Source organism: Chamaea fasciata, unplaced genomic scaffold (genome assembly GCF_029207755.1).
Source record: "Chamaea fasciata isolate MVZ Bird 193981 ecotype frontalis unplaced genomic scaffold, bChaFas1.0.hap1 SCAF_23, whole genome shotgun sequence".
NCBI classification, from domain to species: domain Eukaryota; kingdom Metazoa; phylum Chordata; class Aves; order Passeriformes; family Sylviidae; genus Chamaea; species Chamaea fasciata.
In genome coordinates this window covers 3,671,015-3,696,881 of record NW_027094108.1, presented here as the reverse complement: position 1 = coordinate 3,696,881, position 25,867 = coordinate 3,671,015, and the positions used below count along the sequence as shown (strand labels likewise).

At 49.2% G+C, this 25,867-nt stretch overlaps 2 protein-coding genes across 3 annotated transcripts; one reads left to right on the top strand and one right to left on the bottom strand.

The window, feature by feature from the left end:
* Window positions 1–2: 2 nt before the first annotated feature.
* On the top strand, window positions 3–21,130 carry DNAJC11 (DnaJ heat shock protein family (Hsp40) member C11). 2 transcript variants are annotated; one of them, XM_066203221.1, is made up of 16 exons: window positions 3–91; window positions 3,377–3,506; window positions 5,531–5,604; window positions 6,804–6,905; window positions 11,007–11,135; window positions 11,706–11,828; window positions 12,711–12,784; window positions 13,766–13,955; window positions 14,300–14,385; window positions 14,828–14,944; window positions 15,892–16,047; window positions 16,200–16,269; window positions 16,393–16,450; window positions 17,080–17,222; window positions 17,661–17,790; window positions 18,439–21,130. In XM_066203221.1, the coding sequence occupies exons 1-16, from the start codon at window positions 20–22 to the stop codon at window positions 18,462–18,464; spliced, it is 1,680 nt and encodes a 559-aa protein (XP_066059318.1). In that variant the 5' UTR covers window positions 3–19; the 3' UTR covers window positions 18,465–21,130. The 2 variants fall into 2 exon arrangements, with proteins under 2 accessions (XP_066059318.1, XP_066059319.1); XM_066203222.1 differs by lacking the exons at window positions 3–91; window positions 5,531–5,604 and having other exon boundaries at window positions 3,418–3,506.
* A 536-nt stretch (window positions 21,131–21,666) lies between these two features.
* On the bottom strand, window positions 21,667–25,815 carry PHF13 (PHD finger protein 13). Its single transcript, XM_066203223.1, has 4 exons — window positions 25,667–25,815; window positions 25,156–25,257; window positions 23,961–24,513; window positions 21,667–23,577 (listed from the first exon to the last, which is right to left on the bottom strand). The coding sequence occupies exons 1-4, from the start codon at window positions 25,703–25,705 to the stop codon at window positions 23,351–23,353; spliced, it is 921 nt and encodes a 306-aa protein (XP_066059320.1). The 5' UTR covers window positions 25,706–25,815; the 3' UTR covers window positions 21,667–23,350.
* Window positions 25,816–25,867: the final 52 nt, after the last annotated feature.

The window sequence follows — 25,867 nt, the reverse complement described above, 5'->3', positions numbered from 1 at the left end:
GGGGTGAGAGGTCGGGACGATGGCGGCGGCCTTGGGCGAGGAGGCGCCGGACAACGAGGACTACTACGGGCTGCTCAACGTGCGCCGCGAGGTGCGGCCGCGGGGCCGCGCGGGGCGAGGCGGGGCCGGGCGGGGCGCGGCGGGGCGGGGCGAGACCCTCGTGCCCGCCGCGGCGGCAGCGGCGCCCCTGCGGCGTGTCCTCCGCCCGGGCCGGGCCAGGCTGCTGCCGCTGCCGCTGCCGGCGGCGGGGCGGGAGAGCTCGGGTCGGGCCGCGGGGGCTCCCGGTTGAGTGCGGCGGGTGGTCGCCGGCTGAGGCCGAGAAATGCGTGGTTTGTTCCGAATTGCGGAGGTTTGGGCGCTCCTGATGCAACCCCGCGCACACGGGGCGCACCCGCGTCCCCTCGGTCGCGGGCTCGGGCACGGCTGTGGAGACTTCCCGAACGTTTCCAATTTGGAAACAGCCAGAGGTTTTTTTTTTTTTTTTGTAAAACGTTTTTCCCGCCAAAAAAAGGAGGCTCGAGAGTCCTTGATTTCAGTTTTAAGAATAGATGGATATTAATTGGTGGAGGTTTGTTGCACTGAAACAGTTTGGAATTTATTGGGAGGCAGCTGCTTTTTTTTGTAGTAATAATTAGGCAGATCTCCAAAGATCTGGATGTAGGAACTGTGCGGTAGTTTGTTTCCGCAAGTGCAGCTGCAGTATAGATCTGTTACATATATTTGCGTGTGTATAAATACGTATAAACAGCCCATCGAGTCGATCGGCCTTGGGTGTGGCCATTGTAGCTGGACAAGGCTCCTGCAGAATCGCCACTGCTGCTTGCAACAGGAGATCCAGACTTGGACGCGATTCAGTGTGATCGCTTGGAAGAATTCCCTTTGGGACTCCTGTCAGTCCCTGAGCTACGGGGACAGTCTCCTGTGCCTCATGTGTGGGAATTCGCTGTTCTCCTGAAGGAACAGCATGTGATGGTCGTGCTGTTTGCAGAACTCCCTGATGCTGAGCTCCTTTTAAAGGAATTTCGAGCCCTCAGTCTGGTTCGAAGCCGGCAGGGCCACGCTTGTACATTCCTGGGGAGCTTTCGTAATTCCCCTCCAAAACGTCATCAGCGTGCAGAGGTACATCAGAGAGGTGGGAGCTGCGCAAGGGTTGTGACTGCTGGGGATAGTTTAATGGTTAACTCAGGCAGGCTTCCAGAGCAGGACATTCAGGTTTTGTACAGCAGGGAGCTGGAAACTGAATTAAAGGGGTCTGCAGGGGAGTCATTCCAACAGGGAGGAGTGGGTGTTTTGTTAATTGCCCCTTGCTAATTATCTTCAGCGCTGCTGTCCTGTAGTGGATGTGGTGAGCAGCATGTCTGGGTGATGCAGCAGCTGAACCTGGAACTGCAGTGACCCCATGGAGGCAGGATCCTGGGAGACAGGAATTGCTCTCTGTGTGTGTGGATGGTTCATCTTTTAGACGTGTTAGTCTGCTAAAAGCGTGGTGCTATTTGAGACCTTAAATGAGGCCTTTCAATGTTGACCAGAGTTTTGGTAATAAAAATGTAACTTGCATGCAATTATTTGTGACTGCATTTTCTGGCAGTCCAAAAACGCTGTCAAGGTTTCTTTAGTGGTTTTGAAGAGGCTGTTGCTCGTGGAATATTAAACCAGTGACCCAAACTACTCGGTGATGATGTAATGCCCAATCAAACATTTTAGTGAACATGGCATTTATGAAAAATGAACCTGCTCGTTTCTATTATATAATCAATAGCACATTAAACCATTTATCATTAATTTGATTTAAAAATGCCAGTTTGGGCTTGTATGTTCCCCTGCCTTCCCAGTCGAGTTTAAATTTGATATCCGAGAAAGCACAAGGCAGTAAAAAGAAAAAAAGGTAATTGTAGCTGTCCTTACTGTCTTGGGACCAACAAATTTAGCAGCTCCCCTTTTGCTGTATCATCTCAAAACATAAACAGGCAACAACACAAACGTGCAGAAAAAAGATTCTGAGCTGTCCTCAAATCCAGACGGATTCCTAGCATTGTGGCACAACCGAGCGTGTTTCTGTGATGGAAACTCTCCTTGCCACAAGTGGTAGAAAAGATGTTACTTTAAGGAATATATTTAGGTAATATAAAAGGTAATTTAAGACATTACCTTTTAGGAACTTTATTTCCCTGGTGAAAGCTAGGAACCTGTGACAGCTTTGCTTCTTGAAGGGTGTGAAGAGTACATGGCATTTGTGTCTGTAAATCCACTCCTGCGTGCCCCCTCACTGACCGCACTGGGTCCTGACTGTGGCAGTCCCTGGGGACACCCTGGACCATCAGGTTTTGGTTATTTTACTCTGAGTGTTCCTCCAGGAATGGCTTCCCGTGCCCAGGAACTGATTCTTGCCTGGACAGTTTGGGAACTGGATGGTTGGGCTCTTTCAAGCTCTGCCTGGGGGAAGTTCTGGTTGATATTAGCAACAGCACTTCTAAAAAGTAGGTGTTAAGCAGTCTCCAAGGAATAGACAGGAGCTGCAATGCAAGGGATGTAGCAGGGTGAGGTGAGAGAGGGGAGATTACCAGGACTCTCTAGAGTCCAAAAATAACGTTGCTGGAAGATGATAAATGGGAGGAGCAGGGGTTTTTCTCTATTGATTCTGAAAGAGCCATCCACGTCCTTGGAATGAGGCCAGGTGCCATCTGAGATCCCAGAGTGGCTGCAGTAAAGGACAAGGCAGGTTCGTTCCTGATGCGTTTGGCAGCACACTGTTCTCATGGTTATCTCTCTGTGGCTTTGTGGGCACATGATGCACCTTCCTCCTTTGCAGCACAACACAGACCCTGCTGGGGAGCAGAATGGGGTGCTGGGGAGCACGAGGCAGGTGCTGGGATGAGTGTAGAACCATGGGTTAACATTTCTTACCTTTACAGCTGGTGAAAGTCAGTGCTTTCAGATAGTTACAGTGTCCCCTTGAGGGTTAAGATTGAAATATGAGTTGAATTTGTTGTACATCTCTGGATTTATGTATTTTTATCTGAGGCGACTTTGCTTTTTCTTGCTCTTCTGATTTGGAGGGGATAGTAGTTGCCTAATACAACTAAAGTCTGAACACAGATTGCTTGGGTGGTGGTGTTTTTACATAATTTTTTATACCTGGTTATACATCAATGAGCTGTTGAGATCCCTTGTTGCACTACAGATAGTGTGGACAATCCTGGTGTGATAACTGAATATTTTATTAACTTAGGTAATGAAACAATAATCCATTCTTGATTTTGGGCCAGAGCAGTGCAACGTAACAGCTGATGGACTTCCCTTTCAGGGCCGATCTTGAGAGTGGCCTTTTGCAGATGGCATTGGCTGTCCTTGAGTTCATTTTTGGTGGTTTCCACAGGCCTCCCAGGAGGAGCTGAAGGCCGCCTACCGCCGGCTGTGCATGCTGTACCACCCCGACAAGCACCGCGACCCCGAGCTCAAAACCCAGGCTGAGCGGCTCTTCAACCTTGTCCACCAAGCGTATGAAGGTCAGGGGGAGGCTCAGCTTTGCAGGGGGCTCCTGGGAGAGCTGTGTCTTCGTGCTTTTTGAAGCTATTTGTTATTATTACAAAGTAATAATTAAATTTGCTGATGCTTACCAATGCTCCCTGTTTCTGGGCCATAAGTCAGGGGAGAAATGCCGTGTAAATGCTGCAGGGAATGAGATGTGGAGTGTCTGTCTTACCTCCTGCATGTTGGAAATGATCTTCTCATCACTTCCCTTACTTCTGAAGACCTCTTCCACAGGAGAATAAAGACTGAAAAGCTTCGAACAGAGAGACGGTTTCATATTGTATTGATAAACTGCTGCATCCCCGGGTTCTGTTCCCTGCCACCTGGCTGTGGTCTCCATTTCCAGCAAACTTTTCTATATGCTCAGACTGAGAGGAGAACAATTGATTCATAGCAGTTCGAGTTTATTCTTGTGTCAAACGCCTTTTGAAATACTTTGAATTAAACTGAAATTTACTTAAATCCTGGTTGCAAGTTGCACTTGGAGTGCAGATGGATTAGAAGCTGGTAGGAGTCATCCCTGTTACAAACCTGGTGCACTGAGTCCTGGAGCCCAAAGAGAAACTAAAGCAAAATGCTGAATAAATACTACCCCATTCAACCTCAAATATGGGTGAATATTTTTTCCAGCCCTGGTTTTGACTGAGTAGCATTTGTTCCTTCCACTTGGCCTTGAGCATGTGTGGAGTCTTTCCTGTGGTCCCTAGGTTAGGTGTTAGGACATGTGGAAGCTTTTGGTGGGAGAGCAGAGAAAGTTTTACCTTGTTGACATGTGGAACAAAAACTTGTAATGCTTCAGTAATTTCATTTTAGTGTGGTGAGTGGCCTTCCATTAGAGACAGCAGCTTCCCTTTGAATTTTCTGGCTGCTCCTGGCTCTGCTTTGCAATGAACGTGGAAATTGATGCTCATTTAGTACCAAATGTGAGCGTAGTATGTTACAAGCAAAAATTTTGCCATCTTGGAAATGAGCCGCTCCACCTCCTGTCTATTTTCTCTTTTTCCTCTTCCATCTCTTAGTCTCACACAACAAAAGATTCATTTTATCAGAATTCATAAAAAGCAATGTCTGCCTGTGACATTTAGCAAGTCCAATAATATTCCACTAGCTCAGACCAAAACTCAATTATCAGTATAATTCTCTTTTTGCCTTACTATACTCCCCCAGCTCCCTGGGGACACATCAGTTTTCTCACAGCCTCAGGAATACATGATAATGATAAAGCTGGTCTTGGAACCCTGGAGGAGGAAATAGTGATGATTTTTTGATTTATTTTTTTTTCTTACAGAAAGGTGTGTTATAGGAGCTTATGCATTTAAATATACCTTACCCTTTAGAGACCCTTTCCTAATTCTGTGCCCAGTCTTTTTCTAAAGTAATTGTTCTGCAGTGTCCTGTTGTGTTGTGTGACATTTTGGGAGGTTAGGATTCTGCACACACCTTTGCCATTACCCCTTATTGATGTTTGGCAAGGTGTGAACTGCCTTGTGGAAATTGCCTTGTTGGTGCTTGGCATGTACCATGTGTGGGGACTAGGTGGAAAGGATCAGTGGACATGGATAGTGAGGAAGATCAAAGGAAGCACCACAGAGCTCTGAAAGCCAGACAGAGCTGGGTAGCAATCCCAGGAAGGGCCCAGGGACTGCTCTGGCCAAATTGTTCGTAATCTCCGTGTTTGTTAGAGAGCTTGTGTCACCTTCAAAGAAAGCAGTGCTAGAAACCCCCCCTGCACATTCACTTAGGCTGGATGTCTCTTGTGTTCTTTCCACTTTCTTGTTTTCGAAAAAGAAGAAGAAAAAATTAAATTTGTTGGGGGGAAAAGTCAGTATGTCTCGTCAATAAAGCACGTGGAAGCATCAAAGGGGTTAATGTGCAACTGTAGAACAAGATGTTTCCAGGATCTGTGCTTGAATTCCAAATACTGTGAGTGTTTTGGTCTGAAATCTGAGGAGAAGACCAAAAACTGAGTTCTCTCCTCTCTTTTGGTTTCGATTTACAGTGCTTAGTGATCCACAGACCAGAGCCATCTATGACATATATGGGAGGAGAGGACTGGAGATGGAAGGCTGGGAGGTGAGAGTATTTGAGCACGTTACGTCCAGTGGCCTTGACTAAGCCCACCTTTATCTGCCATTGTTCTGTCAGCTGCACTGGCACCTGGCTGGTAAAAAATGCCTGTTGGTTTGAAGGCATCCTTGGTTAGTTGTTGCTGTCTCTCTCTGTCCCTGCTGGAACATCATGATGGATTTTCAAAGAACCCTTTGGTTTTGCACTTGACAAGAGAACAATAAACCTGACATTCAGAGTTCCCAGAAAGGATATTAGCATGACAGCCAACATCTTTATCTGAGACAAATGTGTCATTATTGTCCATCTAGTTCCATCTTTTTCATCCAAAACTTGTTTTTTTCAGCCTCAACTAGCTTCTGAGTTTGAAATTACTTTTTCTTCCTGGGCTTGTTAGGGTGGTTTGGGGTGAGGGTTTTTGTGGTTTTGGTTTGGTTTAGTTTTGGTCGGGTTTGATGGGCTTTGAAACAGAACTTGTCCACTCATGTCTGTCCAGCTCTTGAGTCCCTTGCTGGCCTCTGCCAGCCCTAGTTGATTGCACTATGCTGCTTGAAGCAGAATCCTATGGTATTGGGTCAGGTCAGCACCAAGGTCAAACTTGGAGTCAGTTGCTAGAAATGTGGAGCAGATCCAGCATGTAACAGATGTTTTTGAGCTGCTTTTGGCCGTCTTGATCTTATTTTGAAAAGCCAAATCAAATACTCTTTCTATCCATTCCAAAACTGGGCCTGTGTAAAACCCTCATTCCCTGAGCCATGTCAGGTAAGCAGCTGTGACCCAGCATAGCCTAATATGACACAGCTCTGGCAGAATCAATTTACCTCAGCCCAGAGACTTTCAGTTTTTTCCATTTTTGTGTCCACACCTGGTAGAGCAGTTAATGGATTGCCGACGGTAACAACTGCACTGCAGTGTCTTGTAGTTGTGGTTGGAAAGCTCTTTGCCATGGTTTTGTCAAGGGAATGGAAATAACAAAACCATTTTCCCTTCTCTCAAGGCATGGGGTTTTCTCTCATGCCTGCCCTTTGATCTGGCCCAGGTACTTGGTTCCAAACTCTGCCTGTTGAAATTGGTGCAGGGTGGCTTTCAGCAGGACAGCATGTTAGTGCATCCTGCATCCAAGGGCCTCTAACCCCCCAGCACTGCAATGCCCTGAGCAGCCTCCGTCTGGTAATTGTTTGGTTTTGTCATTTCTTTTTGAGCAGGTTGTGGAACGAAAGAGAACTGCAGCTGAAATCAGGGAAGAATTTGAGCGTTTGCAGAGGGAGAGGGAAGAGAGGAGGCTGCAGCAGCGAACTAATCCAAAGGTAAGCAAAGACTTAATCCTGGCCTCAAGAGTGGGTCTGTAATGATCACCAGTGTGCAGGGTGTTCTGAGCCTAGGTGAGTGCCTGTGGGAAAGAGCCCCTCAGGTGTCTACACTTGCTGCATGACTTTATGTCTTTTGTATATGCAGTTTCTTTGCATAATATAGGGCAAACAGCTCATTCTTTGAACAGTCCCCCACTGAATGTTCTTCTTTTCTTAGAGAAACATGTTGAGACAAAATACCTTTTTCAGCAATTTTCAGAAAATAGACCTAACACTGAAATATTTATGATTTCTTTCCAAGTTTTCTAAATAAAATGTAACTCGCTGCCATTATCGGACAGGTTTTCCCTTTGGCACTGCTGCAGTGTCACAACAATGCAGGGAGCTATTCAAATGCAGCTTGAAACCAGCAACAAATCTGAGGCAGCCCTGAGCCAACTGGGCTGCAGCACAGTGAGCAAAGTCAACCTGAACAGGGTTGGGGGTCTGCCAGTGTCGCAGTTAGTGCCTCTTTTTGGGAAGTGTGATTGTGCCCTCAGGATGAGAGTCATCCCAGATGTTGTTCCCATCTTGGTCCGTTTGAGCAGCAGACTCTGACCCCAAACTCACCTCCCAGCTGACCTTGGCTGGTCAGAGGTGCTCAGGAATGCCATTGGGATGGCAGGGAGAGGTGGACATGGCAGCTGGCCAGAGAATCTATAGCTCAGGCTCACGGTGTCTTTGCTGGCTCTTGGCTTGATGAGTGTGTGAGGCAAACCCAGGGTTTGTCAGGATGGTCCTTGACTGAAGTTTCAGAGCTTGTTGAATCACAAAAATCTTGGTTCTTATGCAGTGACTAACATTATGCAAGAACTGCATCTACTATTACCTAAATGAATTCATATGTTAGTGTAAAATCACAATATCTTCTGAGTGGACAGATGTGGGATTGCAGTGGTGCTTAGGACTGGATCCTAAGGAAAACATCCATCTAAGCAGAGCTTAGATGGAGAGATATTCTGGGATATTCACCTTGGCATCACCTTTGGTTCTGCTCTTAGCAAAGCAATTGGACTGTACAGATCCCGAGGCTGTGAGTAGTGCACAGACACTAAGAGCTGGTTTGTACTGGAAGGGTAAACAAGCATAAAGTGTTGTGTGAGTATCTGTTGACAGCTTTATTCCAGCCAGGAAGGGATTTCTGGGTGCCATGAGCCAGGCAGGGCGAACTATCCCTCCCTGCTGGCGTTGTGGGTGAGTGGGGTCAGAGAGACGTTTTCGGAGAGGGGCACGGTTATCTCCCACTCTGCTGCTCCCTGCCTCAGGAATGTGACGTTTTCCCCGGGCGCCTCGCCGTGGCTGCGAGCTGCACTGTGAGCTTCAGCCTGTGTCCTGGGATAAAATTAGCCATCTGGGTGTTTACAGCAATTGCCGGCTGGCAGCCGATGGAAATGCCTCTCCAGGCAGTGTTCCCGTGGAATTGGGGAGCGCAGCTGTGATCATTTCATACACGAGCGCAAGTTATTTTAAAATTTCCAACGTTTTGTCGGCCCTATAAAACAGTTCCACAAAAAATAAAGCATTTTAACCAGAAATGTTGAGCAATAACCAGATGTAGGCAATTTGGAGGGTGGAAATTGAGTCTCCTATTTGCTTTTAGAGCTTTGTTTTTGCTTTCAAAGATGTGCAGAAGGGTTGAAAAGTTCATTACTAGGTCTAAGAAGAACCACTTCCTGTTAGGAAATCAAATCCAGTTATTTTCCTGCTGTGAAACGTCCATGTGTAAGGAATGCAGATCCCTCAAGGCAGAGCCTGGCACAACTTCCAGGTATCACCTTCCTGAAGGTAAATCCCTAAGAGCAAATTAAGGAGGAAGTATATTTTCTTCTGGCACATCTACGAATTCCATCAGTGAAGTCTGTTTCCTATTCACAGGCTGGCAAATAAAGGTGATTTTAAACGCTGATCCCAGCTTCAGTGGTTCCATAGTGCCACTCCTGCTCCCTGCCCTGCCGAGCTGCTGCTCTGTGCAGCGCAGTGCAGGCACCACTGACTTCTGAGCAGGCATCACAGCTCTCTCCTGCAGCTCTTCCTTTGGGGAGGGCTCCTCATTTCCCAGGTTGGAGCAGGTGGCTGATGGGAGCTGGGAGCAGCAGCAGTCCCCTCCATTATCCGGCAGCATAGGGGTGCTCTGGTTCTCTGGGAATATTTTTAACTTTACCATCTGCTGCTTTTCCTGTGCTTGCGCCTGAATCAGTTTCCTTGCCAGGATCCACAGACCTCTGAGGGTGACTTCACCTGCTTGGCAGGAGGTGGAGGGTCTGCCCAGGGTCCACCTCTCACCTCAGGGAAAGGCAGAAGAGTAGGAGCTCTGCTGGGGAGTGGGGAGGGAAAGGGGAGACGCTCCTTTTCTCTGAACAGATCTTCATGGAGATGGTTCAGGTGTTTTCCTTTTTTCCTTGGGAGGGATAATTGCTGTACAATTCATATGTGTGAAAAAGGAAATCCTAATATTTTGAGTGTGTTTTAGAGAAAGGAGGTACAATGAATTTCAGGAATGTGTGTAGATCTTGATGCACCTTTCCAAAGGGTGCAGCATTGTGGCACCAGTAAGTCAAGTACAGCGAGATGGTCTCCAAATGGGTGTTTGCTAGCACAGGACTGTGCCCTTCAAGGGTGGTTAGAGGTTTTCCATTGCTTCCCTCTTCTTTTGGCCTCGTTTCAAGGAACAGCATGGCATAGGAGAGGGCTGAAACTGGAGAAGCTCTGGGGTCTGGAGTCTGTTGAAGGTGACTTTGCAGTTGGTTCCTGAAAGTGCAGAAAGGGCAGGAGCTGGTTGTTAGTGCCACAAGCACACAGAACAATGAGTATAATTGCTCTGAAATTCCCCAGCTGCCAAGGGTGGTTAGTGAACAGCTGGGGCACAGCCTCTGTTCCAGGGTTCTACTGGAAATAACCACACCTTTCAGTTTTAAAATATTTATCCAATTTTTGCTTCATAAGTAATCAGAAAATAAGCACTGAGAAGAGGTTGGGAATCTGCACAGCAGATAGCCTGGGAGCCCAGGCAGAGAAAAGGTTCAAGTCCTGTCAGACTCTGCAGTTCTTCCATTTTTTATGGTCTAGCATTTGATTAGAGTGGAGCGATCAAGGAAAAATGTTCCCTCAGACCGAAATAAGGATTTATTCCAGCCATGCTTGGCCTCAGTGTGGGTGGGTTTGTAGCTACCCAGCTATTGAGTTTCCACATACAAACTGCTCAGAGTTCAGCCTGTGCTTGTGCACAGAGGGGGGTTTTATTGCAATCCGTACGTTTATAGGAGCTGGGATGCTGTCAGATGGGTCCACAGGGAAGGTTTCCAAAGCCTCTTGAAGTTATATGACCCAGACAAATACCTAATTGTGCTCTTTTCAAAAAAACACACTCCTGCAGTTAGTCTGAGGGAGCACAGCAGCAGGTAGCCCGACTATTGTGCTCTGGCCTAGTTTTTTTGTAGGAATAAGTTTTCCTATGGTCTGAGAAAGGAAATATTTACCACTTGTTAAAAATATGACTTTGCCAAGCCCTTCTTCTGATCAAAAAATATAAACTAGAAAAAGAAATCAAAATATTTTACTAACAAGGTCAGTTGCAAGTGAATGATACAGTTCAGTACTAAGTTGGTTTAGGTAACTCATAAGAAGAAGCCTGTAGAGGTTTTCTGATCAAGTTCCATTGAAGAAAATCAATTTCTAGAATATATTATTTCAACTTTTAAATACTGACAGAGTACAGTCAATTGTGGGGAAAGAGGAACCCTGCTGTGTAAAGGTGTTCTACCTGCTTCTGTAATGTGTCACAATAGAAAAACGACCTCCCGGGATTGCAAGTTGAGTTTGTGCTGAAAAACTGCCTTTTCTCCAGTTTGTTTGATGATTTATATTACTGTTCTGAAATATTGCAGTCATTCACTTTCGTCCTGTGCATTAGGAAATGCATTTTAGAGTGGTAAAAGTAATTGCAGAACAATGGAAAACTGCAGAAGAATGTAATCACACACAGGGATGGTTCAGCCACTTGTTCTGTGTACGCCGGATGTTTGCTAATGCTGAATGCCTGTTTCACTTGTCATCCCTCAGGGAACAATTAGTGTGGGAATAGATGCCACTGACCTGTTTGATCGCTATGACGAGGAATATGAAGATGTGCCTGGGAGCAGCTTTCCGCAGATTGAGATAAACAAAATGCACATATCCCAATCCATTGAGGTGAGGAGGGTGAACACTGCTGTGCAAGCAGGGCGTGAGTGAATGAAGCACCTCGGAACACAGAACACGCTACTCAGGGGCTCTCCATGGGATTTGGGGGGCACACGGTGCCCAGCACGGGTGGGAAGAGGCAGCTTGGGGCCAGCAGAATGGTGGGTTGGCTCTGTAGCCTTTGGGCAACTGGCCTGTGGGCTGCACTGGTCCTGGCCTCCGGCCAGTGGAGATGCTCAGTGCCCAGTCCTCACTGAGCGGGGTGTGTTCAGTGGATGAAAGCAAAAGGCACCCAGTCTTGAGGAAAAGGATGGGAAGCATTTCCTCTTTCAGAGACTTGTAGAAATTTAGTCTGCTAGAGAGATGAGAATGGTTTACAGCTCAAGGTCAGGACTTCAAGGTGGTACATTACAGGTGTCAAAAGTGCCTGGTACTGTAAGTTATCTGACTTTTTGCCATGCTTGATGTTTGACTACAAAACCATTTACACTTTGCAGTGGTGATTATGTCCTTGCAGAACATGCACTAAATGTGTGAACTGGGATCAGTGTTACTGGAAACAATATATTTCTTTTTCAGGCACCACTGACTTCCACAGATACAGCAATACTGTCTGGTAACCTTTCCACCCAGAATGGGAATGGAGGAGGATCAATTAATCTTGCACTGAGACGAGTGACATCTGCTAAGGGATGGGCAGAGGTAAGACTACACCCGTTATGCAGTTTTATATGCAATCTATTACCTGGTGTTCTGTTCTTTAGGGGGGAACTTTAGCTGTGGTTCATCTCTCATTTTCTGTGTTCTGTAAAATGTAGAAAAAGGGATTCTTAGAGAAATTGAGACAAAGAGAAAAAGAAACCTTGTTTTTTCTAGTTTTTCTTCCCTCTCCGTTGGCCAGGAAATTTGGACTTCACTTGTGCAGACAGGATTGTCACCTGATGTCTCTAAGTCTTTCTGATTGCTCTGTCTGAAGGCACAGTGCTGTGAGCAGGCCTTTTAGGGCAGTATGATAGTTAGCCTTTGCTTCCAAAACTGCTTTGTCTACATGGGAAGAAGTTATTGGGAAAATAGTTTGACCCCCCACAGCAGATCTGGTCTGAGCAGCTGGAAGGTCCCATGTTGCACCTGCGAGCTGGGCTGTGTTTGAGGTGCTCACGGTATAACTGGCAGCTTGCACGTGAGCTGCTGCTAGCCTGCTTCCTCAGCTTGAGAGAGTGGGAGTCTTCCTCTCATTTGAGATTCACACGCTGGAGGCTTTTGATTTGTGTCAGGATTTTGTGAGGGCGGAGTTTCCTCCATGTTCCCTGAAGTGACCTAAGCAGGTGCCAGTAGCAGTCACCTGCAGCTTTACAAAACTGGCTTTGTTTTACCAAAACTGGCTTTGTTTTATGAGCTCCAGCTCAGTGAGACACCTTTTCTTCTTCTGAATGCAAGGCTGCAGAAAAGGGAGGGTGCTGAAAGAGGTGGTGAGTGTTACTCAGAAGTGTAAAACAGCTGTGATGAAAATGATGCTCGTGACTTACTTCTCCCTGTTGTAAAGGATGTTTTCTTGTAACACTCTGGCACTGTTCATCCCAACAGTTGGAGTTTGGAGCTGGAGACCTTCATGGACCTCTCTTTGGGCTGAAGATATTTCGTAATCTTACACCAAGATGGTAAATATCAGAAAAATGGCCTAGTGGCTAGTATTCCACAATAAGGAACTAAATTACTTGAATTCTCTTCCACGTTAATTTTGGATTCGTTTTCTGTCCTACAAAATAAGGTATTTTCTCTTTAGACTTTAGATCATACTTGTATTGTCAAAATGCCTGCATTTTTTTCTGAGTGTTGATGCCCTCCCTTTTTCATATTTCCAGTTTAAGGAAGGTCTGTGTTCCACATCCTTAGATTTGTACTCGATCTTGTCATGATTCATCATACTTGAGGCAGGATCTCCAATCAGAGCAACAGAAGTTTGCTCTGGGAACAGAACAAAAAATGGGGAGCTCTTCTGAGGCTTCCATGTGTGAGAGGGAGTTTCTGACAGAAAAACAGGAGATGATGTGTCATATTTTGGGGAAATAATGCCAGATTTGCCACTAGTGTCATGTCTGTTCACAAATGAACAGAGGTCTCAGGTTGCAAAGGAGACTACAAGGTAAGGCCTGTGATTGGAGCCACATGTCAGAGCATAATAGGGCCTCTTGTAGCTTCCCTCTGTTTACATTTTTGTATTTAGTGAATCTCTCATTCCTCAGAGCTTGTACAGGATTCGTGTTCCCCAGAGAGTGCTTTAGCACTGGTTTTTAGAGCTGATGCCCAAGGGTTATTAAATAGCAGGGCTGCTCTGTGCCAGCAGCCCAGTGTGCAGTTCTGCAGAGACCAGGATGTTACCTGCACAGAGCAGGAAGGGGAAGGATGGGTGCCTGGGCAGCATCATGCACAGGCAATAAACCAGGGCACAGCCTGCTCTCCTGGGCACTGCTGTGCTCAGGGCAGCCTGAGTAGTTTTTACTTTTCCCCGAAAGCCTCGAGCATCATGCTTTTTGCAGAATGGTCTCTGGGCACTCAGTAAAGCTCCTGGGCAAGGACTCGGAGGCCAGCTGGGAGCCTGTGCTTTTTGCACTGACTAGAGTTTTTCCTCATTTCTCTAGTTTCATCACCACAAACTGTGCCCTGCAGTTCTCCTCCCGCGGGGTGCGCCCCGGGCTCACCACGGTCCTGGCCCGCAACCTGGACAAGAACACCATGGGCTACCTGCAGTGGCGCTGGGGCATCCAGTCAGCCATGAACACCAGCATTGTCCGGGACACCAAAACCAGCCACTTCACTGTGGCAATGCAGGTGAGGGCCACAGGCAGGACAGTGATCCTGTCCCCTGGGAGAGAGCGGCCTTACCTTCCTGTCCCAGCTGTATTTTGCCTTGGGATTAGAGGTTAAGGAAGCGGTTGGTATATCTCATGTTAGACCTAATATAGATAGCCAGCTTTTTGGCAGAGCACAGCCCTTGGCATTGTCATAGGTGATGTGGGTCAGCTTAGAGTAGGGTCAGGACAACACAGACAGCAGAGGTTGTAAGTGGCAAGCACTGCTTTGTGTTCTGTATTTCAAGGTTGAGAAAGGAATTTGGGGGGGGGCAGCAGTGGCCAAAGGCACGTTTTGATTCATTTGTGCCTCTTGTGTTTCAGCTGGGAATCCCCCATTCTTTCATGATGGTTAGTTACCAGCATAAGTTCCAGGATGAGGATCAAACACGAGTGAAAGGTTCTCTCAAGTAAGTGCTTAAGAAGGAATTCACACTGTTCACAGCCTGAGGGCTCTGTCCTCTCCTGCTGCTGTAGGCCTCCAGGTTCCACACAAACCAAATGCTTCTGTGGCCTTTGGGAGCCTGCTTTTCACTCTTTAAATCTGGTAAAGACTGAAATGAATGTCTTGGAGGCTTGGCCCTGTGTGCCTCTGCAGTTAAGTGGAACGTATAAAACTTGTGTATGTTCTCTATATCATCCCCAATAAGAAAGCCAGAAGTTCTTGTTTACTACTTGGGGAGCTGGAAGGTCTAATCTCACCTTGGAGATACACCGCGAATCTTCTAGAGGCCAACACCTGCTACAAACAGATGCATTTCCACGCTTTACTTGTTTGGGAATTACAGGATTCAATAAAGAAAAATTCAATTGTCTTTTCTGTCTTAACAGTTCTTGGTTTTGTCATTTTAGGGTGGGTTTCTTTGGGACCATAGTGGAGTATGGAGCAGAGAGGAAGATTTCCAGACACAGTGTTTTAGGAGCCACCGTCAGCGTTGGTGTTCCCCAAGGAGTGTCCTTGAAAATCAAGTCAGTTCAAGATCTCAACTCTTTATTGCAGAGGCTGACCATAACCTCCATGATTCTATTTCCAGTATTCAGGTGGGAAGGTCCCAGTCCCAGGTCAATACAGGTGTGTTAATACATCACTGGGAGAAGGTGCAACTGCCCTCAACTCTAATGCAAGCTGTAAGCCCATTGTAAGCAGTGGGTGCCTTCCACTGGTGTGACTCACAGCCTGAGCCACCTCTCTTGTGTGTGTGCATCAGAATATTCTGAAATACATCTTAGAGTGAGATTTAAGTGAATGGAAGATTTCTGAAAATATTACTAAAGATTTGGATCCATGTGTATTATGCTGTATACAGGTGAATGCTTGAATTAGGGAATTGGGATTATCTAATGCAGGTGATTGTACCATTAACAAGGTGCAGTTCACAGAGGGACAGGGCTCATTATGTCTCCCTGTGTTGTGGTGCATTTGAACTGGGGTCAGCTACAGGTGGGGTATGAAACTGCTGAAGGGCTTGGAAGAATTCAGGCCCTAGGAAACTCATGTTTTCTAAAATAAATATTGTTACAGACATCAGAAAACTATTAATGTACACCTGCCCTGAAGGCCCATGCCAGTATTATGAAAACAGGCCTTCTCTAGAAGCATTTTCTCTTCTTTCATGAGTACGTTTGTCCCTTTTTCTGTTGAAATTAATGACCGAGCAAATTGTCCTAAGATTAAAAAAAGAACTTTAGCATGGTCAGGTAGTATCACGAGCTGCTACTTCAAAGTCTGGCTCCGGCTGGTGTCAGCTGCCTTTCCTGCCGTTGGCTTTTTCAGTTTATCAGGCTTTCACCTTTTTGAGCTCCTCATTCATCTCCCCTCTGTTCATCAGCGCACACTGCTGCTAAGTGCTGCTAAGGATCAAGCACATCCAGCTCTGCTTTTCCTCTTACCGTCCCTCTGCTCTTCTTTGTTGCAGGCTGAATAGGGCCAGCCAGACCTACTTCTTCCCTGTCCATCTAACAGATCAGCTGCTTCCCAGCGCCGTGTTCTATGCCACCGTGGGACCTCTCGTTATCTACTTCGCCATGCACAGGCTGGTCATCAAACCCTACCTCAGGGCACAGAAGGAGAGGTGAGCCTGCACATTCCTGAGGAAGTCTCACTCAGGCTCATTTGTGTGAGGTTGTGGGTCCGCTGTAATTGGGGTGGGTGAGCAGACCCTGCCAGTTTCTGCCTGAATCCAAGCCATGTATTCCTGATGAGATGTTGCCTTCCTTCTGCCAGAGAGCTGGAGAAGCAGCGGGAGAGCACAGCCAGTGACATCCTACAGAAGAAGCAGGAGGCTGAAGCTGCAGTGAGTCTTTCTTGTAACTTGGTCCCCTTGGTGAAAGGAAACTCTTTTCACTCTGGACCATTCACCTTTGGCCACAGTGTCTGACCCTGCGTGATTTCTGCTCTGCCACTTGTGTTGTGACAGGTCCGGTTAATGCAGGAGTCAGTCCGAAGGATAATTGAAGCAGAGGAAGCCAGAATGGGTAAAGATTATGATATACTTTGCTTGTTCTATAAATTTGGAGAGAAGAAGGAACAGTGCAAAGGTGTTGTTTCTTCATTCCCACTCCTGATGAAGTGCAGCGTAGCTGCTGCTGTGCACGTAGTGGGGGAGCCCCATTATGACTCACCTCCAGGTGCCTGAGCTTAGGAGGGATCAGAGAACATTATCTTGGGACATGGTGTGAAGTGGATCAACAGACTGAAGACAACAGTCTGGATTCACCTCTCCCCCAGAGAGAGGTGTGTGTATAAATAGGTGCAAAAGTTGTAGTGTGAAGTTGAGTTTTCACTGATTTCTCCCTTACATGGTTTGCTCCTGGATCGTAGTGGGAATCTGATCTCTGACGGTTACTAGCAGTTTTCCACAGAATGTTCCAAAGTGAACTGAAATCCACTTGGACTGTCACATCAGTGTGCCACCAAGGTTCTGTCACTTCATTCTAGGGCTGAAAGTTGCTAACAAACACCCAGTAAGAGTGGTGTTCTTCATTGGGAAGCATGGGTCCAGGCCAGGAGAATTAGATCTCACTGAAAGCAAGAGAAAATGCTGGGATGGTAATTTTGTCAGTGCAAGCCTTGCATCACAGTTGTGATTTCCTGGCAAATGCAGGTCTGATTGTAGTGAATGCCTGGTATGGGAAGTTTGTTAACGACAACAGCAGGAAGAATGAGAAGGTGAAGGTTATAGACGTGACTGTGCCTCTGCAGTGCTTGGTGAAGGATTCTAAACTCATCCTTACAGAGGCCTCCAAGGTACGTAGCTGTTCTGTCAAAGCCCGGATTCACAGACTCAAATGTGTGGCCCAGAATTCCGTTTGAACCACGTGGTGTCCTGCCAGGGGATCTCTCCAGTGGCTCTGGATCAATTCACAGATGCCATTTACGTACCAAGTATTACAAACTTCCAGGAATTTCTGTTTCTCAGGGTTTTTCCAGAGCCACTTGTCTGCACTGTGGGACAGTGGGTGTTCCAGACCTTGGGGCTGTACATCAGAAACTTCCCTACCCCCTGGTTTACTTTTATGCACCAAAAACTTACAGAGGTGATTCCCAGTGTCTCACCTTGCTGGCAGCAAAACTCCTGGGGGTTTTTTGTGATATCTTGTCCTAGCCCTAATAAATGTTTTTGGCCAGTTGGAGAGCTGTGAAAGTCCATTCCTTGGTGCTCAGTCTGTCCTTCTCTGGTTCAAGGCTGGGCTGCCAGGCTTCTACGACCCCTGCGTGGGTGAGGAGAAGAGTTTGAAAGTGCTTTATCAGTTCCGAGGAGTTCTGCACCAAGTGATGTCAGCTGACAATGAGGCCCTTAGGATACCAAAGCAATGTAAGTAGCACAGACTGCCCAGCATCTTCCTTGTGGAATCAGTAATGGACCACTTCAGCTCTGTGGTGAAGTACACAGAACTGGGGTTCAGAAATGGTGATGCTGGAATGGACTGATGTCTTGGGTTTTGTCTGACCATGACTTGCCTCTGGAGTAAGGCCCAAAAGAACTCAGCAGCAGTTCTGCAGGTGTTTGTACCAGCTAGTCTGTATCTCTAACTGGGGCTGGAAGCAGAGGTGCTCCCACAGGTGCCATTGTTGTTCTATGCAGTTCACAGCACTGGGTGGCCATTTGGGGACTGAATTTAATGTATAGAGGGCTGAGTTGGGTTTCTTCCTCATCCCCATTTATCTTACCTGCCAAAATATTTTTCCCTGCTGGAATAGCACTGTGAAACTGAGTATCTGCCTGTGACAACTTTCAGTGGCACTCCTGTGGGTCTGGTGGGTTGGCTCAAGGGCACAGACCTTTGTCTGCCCTAGACCAGCTCCCTGCCCAGTGCGAGCAGCACATCCACCTGACAGAGCTTCCAGAAGTGCATTGGAGGCGTGTTTGAGTTGTGTCTAATTAGTGTCCAGAAATGTTCCTGCCTGTCCTTGGTACAATGGCAGGCTCCAGCATGTGTCCATCCCTTGTTCTCCCCGGCAGCTCACAGGATCGATGCCGACGGCTAATCCGGGGAACGCGCGTCTCTCACGGTACCTGGGTCAACGGAAACTGCAAAAACCTCCCCCGGACGCTGCGAGTTTGAACAGAGACACTTTTATTTTTACTGTCTGTATAGCAGGCGGTGTCCTGCCCGTTCTGTTAGGGACAAAAGGACAGACCCTGCTGCTCCAGGTGGCTCCCAGGCAATATCTGAGTTGTGGCTCGGTACCCAATAAAGCAGCGTGACTCTGAGTGCACAGTGCTTTCTGCCGAGGGGCTGAGCGGGCATCCTGCTCCCAGCTGGCCACGGCCTGTTCCTGCACTCACACCTCTCTCCTGGCGCTCAGCAGGGACAAAGACCTGTTGTTCTCACTTCTCCACGTACTTCCTGGGGTTGGTAACACACCTTCTCCTTCTCCTGAGGGGAATTTCAGTTCTCTGGTCACCTCCTAGAAGTCCCCTTTGCAAATACTTTTGGAGAGAGGTCAGTGATTGTTTCAATCTCAAATCTGTGTTTGAAATGCACTTGTTAAGAGAAGTATGTGCTTAAATATGAATGAATTTGCCTTTTGAAGTAACATGGACTTCAGCACCAATATGTCCAGCTGCTCATTACCAACACTGCTCTTCCAGACAAGGACACGGTGTATCATAGTTTTATTAATTCTTCTGCCACCCACAACCATGTATTGTCAAGGATTTCCAGAAAAGAGGAAAGTGAGTGAGGGAGAAGGACAGCAATTAATTTCATTTGATTCTGATGCTGCAACTATCTCTTCATATATAATTTATTTCTAGAAAAAATAAATGTAGTTCATAAGGTAAACCATACCAAAGTGAGGTGAGACGCCAAATGGATAAAGAGCTGAAAATGTAACACTCATTTGCCCTTTCTGAAAAACAGCAGTTACAGCATAGATCCATTGGCTTTATCTTGCCTAGAAGCCCTGCCAGGGATTTCCAGCAGAAGGGCAGTCCTGGGCTGGTGACACAGCAGCTGGAAACAGCACCTTGTAGAATCTGCTACACACTGGGTACATCAGCACATCTGAGGCTTTTGCAGAGACAAGGAATCATGGTGGCTGTTCACTAGTCATAGTTTTGCTCTGGCTAAGTCCAGACCAGCCTTCATTGCTCATGGGTGAGAGCAGAGGGGAAAACACCAGTGTCTTGGCAGTGCAGAGTTGCTTTTGACAACTCCTGCTTTAATTCCTTTCCTGACATGGACCTGACCCCTGTTCTGGGCATCTGTGGGTCTCTGTGCTCATGTCACTGCACCAGGAGAATGAGATTTCCAAAATAAATGCTTTCCCCTGTTAAAAAAGTTGCTATTTTGAAGGGGTGTTATTTGTTTTTATTAAAATCAAAACAACTCAGTTGTGACCAGTTCCTGGAGCAGGGCTCTGTTTCACTTAGGCAAACATTCTGTCGATCTGAAATTAAGTGTAAAATGTGCAATAAATTATATTCAGCTGAAAAGCAGCTCCCATTCCCTTTGCACCTCTAGGAAGTTCCTGAGATGAAACCCCTGGAAAGCAAGGGTTGCAGGTTTTGTAAACGTAACAGCACTCTCCATCCCATCCAGCTTATTGACCTCTGCTGGGTGGGACTGGGCAGAAATCTAAATCTCCTCCTGTTCCTTTTTGATGTCACTGTGTGAGGTGTAGAAGTGAGGAGCCAGCCTGCAGAGACTAGGACATGGCACAGGAGTATCCCAGAGAGCCAGACACTCGGTCAGCCTCCCCAGTCCCCTCCTCCTTTGTTCCTTGTTTTCTGTCAGTGCCAAGTTTTGCCAAGACTGTAGGAACAGCCCCACTGCAGAACCACAGCCTTCACCACCATATTCTTGTTGTGAGCAGCTGCCATTTTACAGCCACAACTCCCCTGGGACTTCTTTTTATGACTCTATAATTCAAAATTACCAACAGAATTAAAATAGCAGCTCTAAGCAAGCAAAGCTGAGCTTCCAGCTTAGCTTCCAGCACGACCTAGTGCCATTTCCAAAAGGTTGAGCCACCTTTTCAGTTTTCCAAGGTGTTGAGGCTGCTGCTTTGATAGCAGCTGGCTGGGCAGCAGTGCCTACGGGGTTGTGGTACAGAGCTCCAGCAGCTCTTGGGTGGTTTGGAGTCCTCAGTGATGGGAAGGGAGGGAGCTCTCTTTCAACACAGCTCCGAGGGTTCAGAGGGGCTTGGTTTGGGTCTGGCCAAACCTCCAGTCCTTGCAAGGGGGTGCAGTGCTGCCCCGGGGCTATTTCTGAGGCTGCAGGGATGTGGTGCCAGGATTGTGCACTCCGACACCATCGGCCTCCTGGCCTGAGCCCCGTCCTCCAGCTCACTGCACCCTTCAGCAGGCCCCTGGCACAAGCCCAGCAGTGTCCCTGCTGTCTTCAGCCACTCTAGGCAGTGCCTGCCTCCCAACCCTCCACCCTGCCCAGCCACAGAGCTCTGTCACCATGTCCCACACTCCAAGCAGAGGCTAGCAAGGAGCAGCTGCTCCACAGAAAGGTGGGGATACCTGCCAGCTCTTCCTATCCCCACCTGAGTGTATTGTTTCAGGAAGAGCACTTCAAGTGTCAAGTCTTCCTGCTGCCTGGCACAACAGCTCACAACCAATAAATCATAACAGCAGACTCCTGAGCTTGGAATATAACAAACTCATTGTTCATTTGTCTCACATTTAAGAAAAAAACATGGTTCATTAAAAGTTTTAATGAAAAAATAAAGTTCTGAATTAAACTATAATTATACATGGCTGAAAGTGATGAACTAAAAGAATGGAAATGTTACTTTTTTATTTCTCTCTGCTGATATTGTAACGTGCTGGACACCATCCACTGGGATAAATCCGAAAAGGGGACAGAACAAGAGTCAGTCACATTGATTAGTGTTGAACCTCTGTGAAAAAGAGCCAGTTCACTTAACAGTGCACCATTTCTCCCATTAAAGCTTCAGGAACAGAGTCCCTGGAGGTCCAGTTGAACTGCAGACATGCTGTAAACACAGGAGATACCAATTTCAGACCAGGTCCAACTCTTGCGCAGTTGTGGCTGGGATCTTCCAAAGCATTTCTGGGGAAATGGCAGCACTGGAGAACTTTGGTTATTTTTCTGGCTGCAGAGGACAGTCAGGCAGCCGTTTGGGGCGAGTCTTTGGCAAACTCCTTGGTGGTTCCACGTAGCTTCTGAAGGCAGCACAGCACAGGCATGGTTGAGAGATTTCACAGAAGCTGGTTTTCTGAACCCAGTCAGCTGTTACAGCTTGGTGGAACGAGATCTTTATCAAGAACCAGGAGAGAACAGTTGCATGATGTGCACTTCTGTCACCCTGCCCCACACTGTGGAGCCCCCGGGCCCTGTGGCACTGGGCTGCCTGAGGCTTTGGCAGCCCCAGGGCCGATGTGTGAAGGAGGGCACTTGACCCTGTGTGCTAGCAAGACCCTCAGTCATCACCAGGATGCATCTCCCAGAGAGCCAGTCCTCAGACAAGGCAATGCTCCAATGCTGTGTGACTGCAGAACTCATGGGGACATGTTCCTGCTGGCACAGCTGGTCTGGCTGCAGCCGCTGTGCCAGCCAGTGCTTCTCTGAGCCTTTTACTGGACAGAGCACATACTGTTCTGCAGGCCTAACTTCAGAGAAACACCTCCAAACATCAACCCAATTTGTGTGATCCATGTGGATCTGTATGGTCACTGAGGAAAAACGCCAGCATCTCCCTGTGTATGAGCCGTGACTTCCCATCGTGGTCCTGAAGGAATTCCCGTGGGCTGAGGCCCAGAAGGTCCTGTCTGCAGTGCTGGCCAGGGCCTCAGAGCTCTCCTGTCCACTCTGCACCAGACAGATCCTCATTGCACTTCATCCTGTAACTGCATTGCCTGCATTCACTTTGATCTGTGTCATTGCTACCAATAGAATAAAGATTCTGGCTTTTTGGTTACAGTCCAGTTTCAAAAAACAAACAGCGAAAGCAAAAATCAACTCAGCTGTCGTACTTGGATGGACATGATCAAATTCCAAACCAGACTTGCCAGGTTCTACATTTCCTTTGGCCCCTTTTACAGCCCATGTTTGAATTCTGGGCTGAGATGAGGGAGAGTCATCTTCTTAAAACAGCACCATAAAGGTTAATGAAGGGACAGGAAATGGAGCAGTTTCCCCCCATACACACATTTGAGCTGATCATGCAAATAAATCACAAAAAAATCACTGTAAGAAGAGACCTTCTAGGAAGGAATCTGATGCCGCTGATCCCCCACGCTGCCTGTCCAGGAACAGGGCTGCTCCTTCCTGCCAGGGCGCTGTCCCTTGGCACAGGAGGGAGCCCTGAGTCTTTTTTGCACTTGGATGATGCCAAATGACAGAACTGGCCTATGCTCAGGCCCGTGGAAGCAGCAGCAGATCGCACAGAGGCCAGCAGCACTGAGGCTGACTCCTACGGAGCCTTAGGATATCTAAGATTGATCTATATGGACAAATGGGCAGGTATAATATCACATTGAATTTAAAACACAGGGCCATTTACTTTTCAGACTTTCACACAGACTCCCTCCTCCTCCCCTCCCTCTTTGGGAGGAGGAGGAGTTTTCTAGCACAGAGAAGATTTGCAGTTTCCCAATGGGATGAGAAAACCTACTTGGCAAAGGTATTGTACATCACCCAGTCATCGTAACCAGACAAAACTCCACTGAGCTCAGCTTCATCTGTCCCTCGAGACAGTCTCTCACCACAGTTCTGCCCAGTCGGCCGCTCCCAGCTCCGGCTGCCCGCGGCTCGGCGATTCCTCATCCCTGGGCCACAGGCCGGCTGGGCAGCCCTCCTGCCTGAGCAGCAGCAGTTCAGGGGAGCCCTCCCCGGCCTCCCGGCCGGCACCCACAGCTCGCCCACCCACGCAGCGCACCAGCACGTGCCTCCCCCCTAGTCCAGGAAGCGCCTGCGCGAGCCCGTCCGGGAGCGGTTCGAACGGCGAATGTCAAACTTGGAGTCCCGGCACTTCTGGCAGATGTAGATCTCTGGGACGTTGGACTTGCGGATTTTGGCGCAGGAGAGGTGGATCCAGGTGTGGCACTCGTTGCACTCGATCATCGGCCGCCCGGCGAAAGGCTTCATGCAGAAGCAAGTGACCAGGTCCCACGAGTCGTCATCTGCAAAGACAAATGTCAAAGATAGGTTTTTAGCGGCTGATGCCTCTCACACCAGGAATTTTCTCTCCTTTCATGCTAAATTAACTACCTGGGCTTCAAAGACAGGCACTTTGCCGCTTTTTCCAGGTCTCTCTTGCACAGGAAGAGACTCTCAGCAGTACACAGGAGGCCGTAATTGAGGAGAGGAGAGGCAGCTGCTTCTATAAAGTTGCAGCTTTTCACTCAGTTTATTACAGAAAGAGCCAACCCACCTCCCTCCCCACAAGAACCCAACTGCTCCTGAATTCCACCCGGGCAGTGCTCCACAGCATTATCCTCAGGCTACAAGTAAAGCACCACTACTTCCACCTGGCTAATCCTCTTGGGACAGCCAGGCCACCTACCTGAATCCACCATGATGTCCTCGTCATCACCAGTGCCGTCCTCATCCCGAAAGACCACCTGCTTGCCCTGCCGAATGACCGTTCGTTTGCCCACGCTCTGGATCTCCACCGTCTGCTCGGCCGTCACGGCAGGGTAGGAGACACTGGATGGAGTGTCAGAGTCCCACACCGAGCAGTGCTCAGTCACAGACTGAGGGTCGCCCTCCGACGAGGGGCTCATAGGCGTCTCTGCATAAGAGTCCTCTGCCTCCAGATCCAGCAGCTTCTCCTCATAGTCCTCCTCTGCAGACACCTCTGTTTCCCTCCTTTTCAGCTTTTTCTTCTTCCTGATCTTATCGATTTGCTTTCGCTCTGGCAGGAAGTTGCTGGCCTTTGCCCGCTGGAACAGGGAACCGTACGGTTTTGCTCGCTTAAGCTGACTAAAGTTCTTTCTGTTCTTGGCGGGCAGGGAGACAGAGGAGGGGGTGTCATTGAAGCGGGGATCCCAGCTATCACTGTCAATCGTGCCTCCAGTGCTGTTGGGAGGGCTGGGGCTGTTCCTCAGCGGCGTCTCCTGGAACACGTTTAGGAAGCAGGTAACAGTTTGACTTGGAGCAGACTCACATGTGGCACAGGGCACTGTCCTCTGTCCCCCAGGGCACTCTGCCCCATTCCTGAGGTGCTGTGCCCTATCCCCTAGAGTGGTGTCCCCTGTCCCACAGGGCGCTGTCCCTTGTCCCCAGGGACACTGTCCCTTGTCCCCTGAAGCACTGTGCCCTGTCCTGGAGGTGCTGAGCCCTTTCCCCTGGGTACTGTCCCCTGTCCCATGGGGTGCTGAACCCTTTGCCCTTGGAAACAGCCCTCTGCCCGAGGCACTGTGCCCTGTCCCCCAGGGAGCTGAGTCCTGTCCCCCGGGGATGCTGAGCCCTGTTCCTTAAGGCGCTGCAGCTGCCACTCCCCCTGCACGCCGCCTCGAGGTTTCTCCGGCCGGAGCTCCCGGGCCCGGGGAGCAGCAGGAGCGACGCCGGATCCGACGTTTTTCACCCCGCCCACGCCGGGCACCACCCGCCCCGTCCCCAGAGCCCCAAGCCGCCGCCGTTCCCCTTTTGTTCAGGCCCGGCGCGGGACCGTGACCGCTGGACCGGCCGGTCTGACAGACCACCCCGGTGCCCCCCCAGTGCCACTAGTGCCCCCAGGGCCCCCCGGTGTAACTCACCTCCTGCGGGTAGGGGATGTAGCCGGCGTAGGCCAAGACGAAGGTGCAGAACTTATTGAAGTCCTCCACGGTGCGGTGCCGCCGGGAGCCGGGGGAGAAGTCCTGCGGGGGGCGGGGGTGAGCGGCGGCCGCGGGGCCGGGCCCGCCGGTGGGAGGCGGCGCCGCCGCTCCCGCCGCGCCCCGCACCGCCCCCCCCCGCCCCCGCAGCGGCGGAACCGGGCAGTGCCCCCCCCCCCCCATCGCCCCCCGGTGTCGGTACCGGGCCCCCCGGCAGCCCCCCCCGCGGCGGGCGCGGTGGGGCGGCGCCGCCGCCATTCCTCGCCCCGGCGGCACAAAATGGCCCCGGCCCCGGCCCCCCGCCCCGCGGCGGGGAACGGGCAGCGGGCACCGGTGACCGGACAGGACCGGGCCAGGCTGGCCGGGCCGGGGGGTGGGAGACGCACCCCCTACCCTTCTGTTCCCTGCCCGCTCCTCCCTTCCCTTCCTTTTTCCCCCCGGGACTCCGGCTTACCTCGGGGGCGAACGGCGAAGCGCAGGAGTCGGAGTCCATGTCCCGGCGCGGGCGGGGCCGGGGCGGCGGCGGCGGCAGCCGGGCAGTGCCGACACCGTGAGCCGCTCGGTGCCGGCGGGAGGCGGCGAAGGGGCGGCCGCCCGCGCGGGGCCGCCGGGAGCCGTAGTCCGGGCGTGCGCAGTGCCGGGCGCGGGGCGCGCT

Coding starts and splice junctions, on each gene's coding strand:
- DNAJC11 (XM_066203221.1), top strand. CDS start 20: ATGGCGGCGGCCTTGGGCGAGGAGGCGCCGGACAACGAGGACTACTAC. Junction 3,507..5,530: donor TGTCCACCAAGCGTATGAAG/GTCAGGGGGAGG, acceptor TTCGATTTACAG/TGCTTAGTGATCCACAGACC. Junction 11,136..11,705: donor ACATATCCCAATCCATTGAG/GTGAGGAGGGTG, acceptor TTTCTTTTTCAG/GCACCACTGACTTCCACAGA.
- PHF13 (XM_066203223.1), bottom strand. CDS start 25,705: ATGGACTCCGACTCCTGCGCTTCGCCGTTCGCCCCCGAG. Junction 25,258..25,666: donor CTTCGCCGTTCGCCCCCGAG/GTAAGCCGGAGT, acceptor CGCCCCCCGCAG/GACTTCTCCCCCGGCTCCCG. Junction 23,578..23,960: donor GGACATCATGGTGGATTCAG/GTAGGTGGCCTG, acceptor TTGTCTTTGCAG/ATGACGACTCGTGGGACCTG.